The sequence below is a fragment of the Atta cephalotes genome (genome assembly GCF_000143395.1).
Source record: "Atta cephalotes unplaced genomic scaffold scaffold00062, whole genome shotgun sequence".
Taxonomy (NCBI): Eukaryota; Metazoa; Arthropoda; class Insecta; order Hymenoptera; family Formicidae; genus Atta; species Atta cephalotes.
The window spans coordinates 998,065-1,007,917 of NW_012130126.1; the positions used below are offsets into that span (position 1 = coordinate 998,065).

The window sequence follows — 9,853 nt, forward strand, 5'->3', positions numbered from 1 at the left end:
AACTTTATTCTATAACTTATAACTACTTTTTCTATAAGTTTTTACTATAAAATAGTTTTTTTTTATAGTTTCTTAAATATTAGAGAATTAATTTAGAAAAAGTTCAATATATATATAATTTTATGATGAGAGATTCTATAATAAGAATCACACCATACGGTAACAAGTTTTTATTGACTCGCTAGGTTTTGTTAATTCCCGCTTATGTGTGAATCACACTAATTTTAGGTATCATAAATGTTATATTTTAGCAACATAAAATATGAAATAAACTTTAGATGAAGAATTGTTGTAGAACAGTATTGCACATCTACCCATTTTCTAAATTTTAAATTACATTTATCTTTGTAACAAATATCTAGTCGATGTAGTCGTAATCATGCAGTCGGTTTAAAAGTTAGATAAAAAAAATTAGATAAAAGGTTAAAGAATAAGATAAAGGATAATAGATAAAGGTTAAAGAAAGAGAAATAATGCAAAAACATATATCTTTCTCTCTTGCAAGATTTTATAAAAACACTTTATAGCGTGATTCTTATTATATATAAGTAACATTACATGTGAATATAAAATTAAATTTATCTAATAATCTATATTTGCAAGTGTTATTTAAAATAATCTCATTATAAGAAGAATTAGGACATTCCGATTTTAAAAATAATTTTTTTTTAATTAACTTTTTTTTAAATTTAAGTTAATTCAATTTTAACTTAACTTTTATTAAGTTAATTCTTTATTCCTTCAACTTTTAACTTAATTTTATTAATTTTAAGCCATTAATTTTACCTTAATTTAATTTAAAAAAAACTTAACTTATCTAATCCTGATTTCTTATGGTACCTATAATTTAGAGATGGAACGCTTTAAAAGTTATAAAGCAATAACTTTCTCTGCCCTTTCTTTCTCCGTCCATTGTAAGAAATAGCTTTAGAAAAAGGTTATTTCGGAGGATCAGAAATATGTTTTCAGGTATCAGTTATTAGATGAGAAAATAGGTAATGACAAAAAGGACAAAAGTTTTGACTAATCGCCAAAAAAGTTTTTTGCCGATTGGCAAGAAATTTTTCTTTAAAATATTGAAGATATTCAAACTTATTTGTGACCAAGTCTAAATGAATGACCATTCAACTCAAGATTTATTGCTCGAAATAAGAAGAATAAGAGCATGAGAAATAAGCTCTTAACAATGAGTAAATAAATAGCAGGATTTTAAATGTGTATGTGACACAATGTAAGACCAATATTTGATTTTATAAAAATATTGAGACAAAGATTCTTCATAAAGATAGTAAGGCAATCAGGTAATATTAGTAATCCAAATGTTATTTTCATATCATGTATCAACTTTTGACAAAAGCCAACGCATATGTCTTTCTTATCTGGAAAAGATCGGAAAAAGAAAGAGAGCTGAAAGAATTTTAATGATCAATATGAGACCAGACATCTTTTTTTTACAGTTGTGAAATATAGCTGCACACTTTTTTACATAAGAATGATATTGCATATATTTTTTCAACAAAACAAAAAATCATTGAAAAATTTCAAATTTTTCGACATTGCGTTCAGCAGAAAAACATCTTTGCAAGTTGTAAAATTCTAACATAATAGAGTTTTATCTTCAATGCTTCTCTTTCATTGGACCTAAGTATATATATATATATATATATACACACGCGCGTGTGTGTGTGTAAACCAATCACATTAAATAATCTTACAATAATCGCGAAACTGCTTTTCCTGTTGAACGCAGCCAATTGTATTTAAAAGTAGTATTATAAATTTAAAATCTGGATTAAAAATAATTTCAATAAAAATATATATTTTTAAAAAATAATTAAGATAATTTATTACATATATAAAATTGTATTCTGAAATACATTAAATATTGAACTGTTTCATATGTTATATGCAACATTCATTTTTACAGAAAATATAAATTACAGTCCAATTACAGTCACTGTTTGTAAAGACATATACTGATGCATCTTTAAAGTGAGATAGGTATATATTTGATACTTGGCGAAAGTGAGAAAGAAAGTTTTAGTACAGTCTAATATAGCAATAAAAAACAAACTTCAGAATTGTTTTCACGATTACAGAATGGCTTTTCTGGATTCTTGAAATCATCGAAAAGTGGACTGAGAGTTTTGTCTTTGCCAGATCTAACAAACGCGAGAGAATGATTTTTGGCGACGCGACAGCGTTTTTGATAGATCAGACCTAATTTCTAAAATGGCAGTCCGATTATGTTTACATATTGCTATACGGTTAAATATAGAAAGAGCCTATTCATCTAGGCGAGAAGCCGCGCACATTCTCGCCTTCTCGAAGGCGATCTCGAGAGACGCGTCATCGAGAGAACGGCGACAGTTCTTTTTTCTTTCTTCGTCCTTTTCTTTTTCAGACGATTTTCAAGCGAGAGACTGATGAAGCCAGCCGGCGCAAAAAACTTGGTTTGTCGCAAGTTTTAATTTTATGCCGCGCACTACGTCGACGGTGCTGCTATTCGTTCAAAACATCTACAAGCGAGACTTGATATTTCTCTCCATTACCCTATGGCTCTCCTATCAAAGTACAAAACGCGACGGCGCCGGCGGCGCGTGTCAAACGATTGCGTAACACAACATATTCGGATAATGTCAGTTATCATGAGATCTGTTTTTTTAAAGCTGAACTTATAATGTATTCTTTTTGCAGCGGAACAGGTATTGTATATATGTTTGTGACATTTGGCAAAAACGAGAAGAAACTCGAAAGATACGCATGTTGAAAAACGAGACACAAAAACACAAAGACGATTTTATATCTATTTCTACCAATGTAGATAATTTTAATCTCGAGTCTCAGAATTAGAACAAGATAAAAAAAAATAAGTTAAACCGAGATTAATCTACATTGATAAATATGAACATTAAAAACACTTTCACAAAGCGCCTTAAAACATTTTTACAAAAAAATGCTGCCCGTTTCTACCAATAGTTTAATTTAATTTTCAATTAATTTTCAATTAATTCTTCATCTTTCTTTAATTCTAAAGAATTAGAAAAAGATGAAGAATAAGTCGAACCGAAATTAAAGTTTCTACATTAATAGAAACGGACATAAAAGACAAGAATTTTTGCAAAAGACGTCTTACGTCCTGCTTTGAAACTTTGTGTTGTCTAGTGAGAAAGTTATAACGCAATGTCTAGTTTCTAGTGCAGCAATAAAAAACAAACTTATTGAGAAACAGGATCAAATGTGATTCGATATCAGAATGATAAAGAACCATAACGATATTCGTGATGATGTGAAACATAATGCGAAAAGCCGACACCGATTTCGGGTTCGTAAGTTCGCGAGACGCGCTTCTGGCGCTCGATATCGAACGGTGAAGAATATCGCTCACGCATGTTCGCCACAATTCAGCAAAATCTCGCCTCGGGCTTAATCCACGGACACTTTGACATCTACAACGTTCGCAAGGTGACGGAAAGCAATGGACGTACCAAATATCAACTCGTGGGTGACCGTCTGCTCCGTGCTGCTCCGTGGCATGTTGAAAGCGGGTGGGGGTGGCGGTGGAAGTAGCGGCTGCATGGCGTTCTCCATACCCTCTCTGTCTCTACTCGCTCACTCTCTCTCTCTCTTTCTCTCTGTTCTTGTCTTCTTCCTTCCTTTGTCGCACACTTGTCACCAGTCAACGACGTTAACGTCGTTCCTGCAGGACGTCGCGATCAGGAACGAACTCGAATCGCTCAATCGACGACAAGCATTTCGCAGTACGCCTATATCCGCGTCGAGATTGTCGAGAGAAACGTCTCTCTCGCGCTCCGTGTATATTGCTTACGCGCACACGTGTGTCCGTTCCGCGCGTGTACTCGCGGCGAACGTACGTACGTGATGTGTCCGTGTAACTGTGTGTTATGTGCGTGCGTGCGTGTGTGTACGCGCGCGCGCGCGCGCACGATTGTGCGGAGTACGTGATAATACGACGTAGAGTGAGAGCTTTTGCGCGTGCAGAAGGTGCAGCTATGGGCGCACCGGCACGACGCGTCTCGTCGGCACAGGGAAAATCACGTTCAGTGCTGTCAGTGCCGCTGTCCTTTTCACATGATCACCTTCCGCAAACCGCCCGATTCGCCGCGCCCGAATGGTGCGGACGGAACGGAACCCGCACAGCCGTGTTGCCGGACTCGTGCACGTTTTCGCTACTACGCGCTTCACGCCTCTCGCGCAGCCGCCGAACGCCTCCGCTTATTGGTCGCTCGCGCGCTGGCCACTCAGGACTGTACCACCGTAACTCCGCGCCCCCCTTTCCCCCCCTCGCGATATATCGATAATACCGATTCTCCGGACCGAAGTCCTCTTCCTAGGTTGCATTCGAGCAACACATTACGAATACCTCTGATCATTTTCTCGTTGTTGTGTAGTAGGTATTAAACAAGCATAAAATGATTCTCGGAGATTTTTAAATTACTTAAATATTTTTGAACAAAGTTCTCTTCGAGAACATTCCGACACCATCGGAGTGACGGTAAATTCAATGTGTGGTTCAAAGCGTCCAACTTGATCGTAATATATACTAATTGTAACATATAAAAGCGTCCAATAAAATGTACATCTATTATGGAATTACTGTTATTGTTTTGAAATTTATACTTGACTTTTATAATGGTCAACTCAAAATCATTTATGCTATAAATAAACGAGAATGGATTGAAATTGATTTAAATGGATTCAGATTTTCAAGAGTATATCGCAGGAGCGTTGAAATCCTTTTCCAATCCTAATATATTTTTATTCATTTATAGGAATTGTAGTGAAAAATAAAGCACATTTTTATACCCTTTAATCTAAAAGTAACATCAACTTTTTTTTAAGTGCATTTTAAATACTGCTTGAATTTGATTGAATTTAATTGAGTCCAAAAAAAAGTTTTCTTATTTAAACGCATTCATATAGATAAAATTTCAATTCATTTTAATCCATTCTCGTTTTGTGAGTATGTTTATTGGCGAATGTAACACGTCTATTCGAAATCGTTGCTTCTAAAAATCTAAGAAGTTGATTATATAAAAATTAAATACAAAAATGAGCAAATTTATTATTATAGGTTTTAATTAATTACAATTATTATGAATATGTTCCATGAATTTGCTTATTTTTATTTATATATTAATTTTTATTAAATTGTGTGATACACAATCGAATCCCTGAGCTAGAGTTAAACAAAGTATAAGGATTCCATTCAAAGCAACGCTGTGATACATATTTCATAGATATAATAATTGGTGCTATATGGACAACCACATTCCCAGCCAATCGCTTTGTGTATATAATATAGAATATTTAATATCAGAATCGATAAAATAAAAAAATAAAAGGAAAGTCAGACACAAATTAAATTTGAACATATTATTATACTTTGTCAAGTAGAATTTGATTGAGTTTTTGAAAATTATTATATTTAATTGATCCTCACTTACACCGAATGCTTGACACGGTCCTGCTCTCTCGAGAATTTTGTACGCAATTTCTTATCTCTCTCATTTGCTTTTTTTTATCTTATATGAGGTAGTTCCAAAGTGTCGAACGCAGCTTCTGATATTATTCTGTTCTGTAAAAAGTTTTGTATGTAATTGGAATATATCTTCTGCGATTCTGGAGGAGGACATTGTATACTGCGTTCTCGTTAATTCTATGTATCGATTTTTCCTTATTGATAATCAAGGTCAGCACAGCGCACGTTGCATCACCTGTGATCGTAAAACGAGAGAGAAAACGAAAAAATGCGCTATCAGATTGGTGCACAAGTCAAAGGATTAATTCGTTAATAAATATATAAAAATAACGAGAAAATGCAAGAATAACTTAGTAAGCAAGTTGACGTAGTTATTTGTCGTCATTTTAATGTCAAAATGATGTCTTTACCGTCATTTGACGTTAAAATGACAACAAATGACGTCAGCTTATTTGTTGGGAAGATGTATTTCTTTTTTCAATAGGATTATAAAATTATTCTGCCTAAGCAAATTTTCTCGCAGAGGTTTTATACAGAGTAATACAAAAAAATCTCTTATTTTATATTAAATAAATAAAAATCTATTTTTACTAAATAAATAAAAAATGTATATCTATGGAAAACTTTTTAATTTATTATAATTTTTTTTTCTTTTTTACCTTTATATTATCGATCTGTTACTGGACAAAGTTATGTAATATTATGTAAATGGAGCAAGAGACTATAAAGCTATTAGAAATTTCCGAGAAAATTAATTCTCTCTTTCAATTATATTCTCAGTCGCCGTATTTGGCAAATGAGAGAGAAACGCATTTAAAATGTAAACGAAACGCTCTTAAACAATTTTCAGTTCTCAACAAACCGAGACAATTAATAGCTATCGTTAGAATTAATAAACTCAGCTTATGAAACGCAGCTAATATATCTATAATCAGAAAACTAAATTATGAAATTTGGCACGTGTGATATAAGTATTAATACCAAATTCGAGTATCGATATTTGTGCTATATTATTTGATCGTTCTCTTCCATCAGTTGACCAAGTTCTGAAATAGCTAGCAAAAAAGAAGTGAGGAAACGAGTGTCATTAAGAGACGAGATCTGGAACAGGATAGAATCTTGTCACTCGAACTTGCTTTCTCGTTTCGTCAATTGGCACATATAAATTCTTCCTATTCTATCTATTTGAACTACATTCCAAAACGTCCCTTTCGAGGAAAATTTTATTCAAAATGTACACGTAACATACACTACATCTTAGCGAGTAAAATTTTCCTTGAAGAGTTTTGGAGTATAGAATCATCATATTATTACTTTTTGATTCTCAAAAAACAATTTCGCTTGAGCCTGACCTGTATCTCATAAGACACATTTATTCTAAAGAAAAATTTATCATTTCCTTTGTAAAAGCATGGAAAGTTGCTTGTCCCTTTAAGGCACAAATATTTCCGTTAGACAAAAGAAGAACAGACAAAAGATTGAAAATAAACGAGGAGACGTGCAAATCCTCTTTCTTTTGGCAGTTTCATAATAAAGCCAAAATATTTTGTAACAATGTTTAACGTCGACCGTAATTCAAAGTAATTAAAACATTAATATCACTTGTCTTTTAATCTCTCGCCTGATATGATTAATAATGATTACGTTCAGCAGAAAAAAACGACTTTGCTACTGTTATAAGATTTTTTGATACAATTAATTATTTATAAAATAACAGGACCTTATTTATGTAGCTTTATGATTTAAAAACATTTTTTCATGAGTTTAAAATTGAAAACTGTTGGTCAGATTCAAAAGAGGACACATTTCTGAACATAAAAAAAAGTATGGGACTTTTTCAAATATTTATGTGACTGTGAAGATTTTAAAAAGTATAGTACACATATGTTTACTAATATAGTCTAAATATATTTTTCTCTTTTTTTAAAAAATAATGTTAGAAAAATGGAAAAGTGAAGTAATGCAGTGTTACTTTTATAAGATTATAAGTTTATTAACATATTGACGTGTTTATTGACATGTAAGAATACACAAAGAACTCTCTATTTTCCAAATAATCACTTAATTTACTTACTTATCTCTACAATGTTTAGCAGATGAATTAAAATCTATATACAGTTTGGAATGACAGAAAAACATTGCAATCGATGTACATTCAATATTTCTAAGTTGGCCATATTGTTTCTACCTTATAAAGAATTTCTCCTGTTTTATTAAAAACAAAATGTTCTGATGAAGATATAAATTAAATACATTGTTATAAAAGTATAAATACAGAATTACAATAATATAAACTACAGAAATTAATAACCTTTCTTAGTAATTATAAAAAACAATTACTTATGACTACGATGAAAAATTACATCATGACTATGACATTTTGCATTTTGCTTTACTATAGTATAACAGAATGAACAACTGAACAATATATTAATGCAATCGAGTCAGACGGATAGCCTGCATGTTTTACTAATGCTATCTTGGTAAATTCATCGTGTAATTAGTTACAGGTTCCTCTCTGTACCTACAAACAATGAATATTGAATACTAGGTCATATAGGGTTTGATTACTTTACATTTAGATTCATGCAGTGAAACTAGAGACATAAACAAATTATATTAAAGAATCTTACAACAGTTACAAACTATATTACTTTTTTTGCTGAATATGATCAACAAGAATAATTTGAACTGTGTAATCATCAGGTCATACATAGGTAGAATATAAAATCATAATAAGATTAAAATGACATTAAACACAATTCTTGACATAATTAATAATTTATGTGCTTTTTTAACTAAAAAATTACTTAATCATTGTCATTATGTCAAGAATTCATCACAAAATTATCATCAAAAATGTATTATTTAAAAAAATCTTTAATTACTGAAGAATGAAGAGAAAGGGAAAAGGAAAGGTCCCCACTCTTTTTCTTTCCCCGCAACGTAGCTCGCGCCTGAATTGAAATTGTACATATTCGATATTTTTAAGTCATGGTAGCGAATGTTCGATAGTGGCTGCATTTAACAGAAGAAGCAATTTTACAACTGTTGTAAGAGTTTGTAATATGATCAGTTTGATGCATTTATTTGGGAGGAGGAGTACCGTATTAAATAATTTCGCAACAATTGCAAAGCTGCGTTTTCACTGAATGCAATCATTGACGTCATTTCATTTTATCTTTCGTGCAACTTGCATTGTCTCACTCGATAGTTGATAGTGAATCAGTAACATATGAAGAGTCGCATAACCAACTACGTTGTGTATAAAAATGTTCGCCGAATACTTGCCCTTCATGATCAAGTACTTTTATCACATAATCATTGGTATTGGGTCATTCATTTTGTTAAAAAAATTCTTCGAACATTTGGTTCAGAGAACTGTGCAAAGTGGGACGAGTGTATTAACCGAGAAATCGACGGAATCAAGTGAAAGTAATGTCGCAACAGATACTTTTACGTATATAAGACATTGGATACAAGTGTCAATCATATTCGCTTCATTTTGGAAAAAATCCGCGAAGAAACGGCGAAAAGTACCTTTTCACTTGAAATCTTAAAATCAATTTCTTTATTGCAATAAGTGATGAAGATTCGTATATCGCAAAGGATTTAATAACGATAATTAAGGAAATGAGTAAAAACTAATGATTAATAAGTTTTGTTGAGTTAATCATGATCAGAAATTATATAATTTTTACAACTAGTTTTGCAGCTATTAAAAAGCAATAGCTGATTTATCTTTTATGACATATAATTTATAACAATGGGGGGGGGGAGGGAGGGCTTTTTCTAAGATTTTTCGTGCCATGATTTTTGTTGCAATATATTAGTATATAAACTGATCAATTACTTTTTACCATTTATTCTTTTTACCTTTTACTTTTAAAAAATAATAATTTAAAACAAAAATTTGTAACGCTACTTCATTGGATCATGTTTACATGATTTTTTTTTTAAATTAAGCAATTATACCATTTGATAGAACAAAGTTTTAGATAAATTTCTTTATTAATGAAATTACCACTTAAATTTTAAAGGTTGTTCCGCTATTAACTTTTGTGTTCCAAATCAATATAATAACAAATTTAAATAGTTAAAATAATTAATTGTCGATAGTTCTTAGTGTTAAAAAAATTCACCTCGCGATTATGTGATTCTTATTCCATTTTCGATTTTATATCCTTTTTTCATATTGTATATTAAATATTGTAATTTTATTCCGTCAAAATAAATACAATGTTTGAATTTTATTTTTTTTTCTCTGCTGCTATCTTTATCAATATCTTTATTCATAGTATATATATATATATATATATATATATATATATATATATATATATTATATAC

At 31.3% G+C, this 9,853-nt stretch overlaps 1 protein-coding gene across 1 annotated transcript in view; it reads left to right on the forward strand.

Annotated features, from left to right (window-relative positions):
• The first annotated feature begins 8,775 nt into the window (after positions 1-8,775).
• The window catches only part of LOC105623675 (iodotyrosine dehalogenase 1), a 2,760-nt gene continuing 1,682 nt past the window's right edge, over positions 8,776-9,853 (forward strand). Inside the window, exon 1 of the mRNA XM_012205056.1 lies at positions 8,776-8,938. Within this exon, the coding sequence (XP_012060446.1) occupies positions 8,776-8,938 (163 nt within the window). The remainder of the gene's footprint in view (positions 8,939-9,853) is intronic.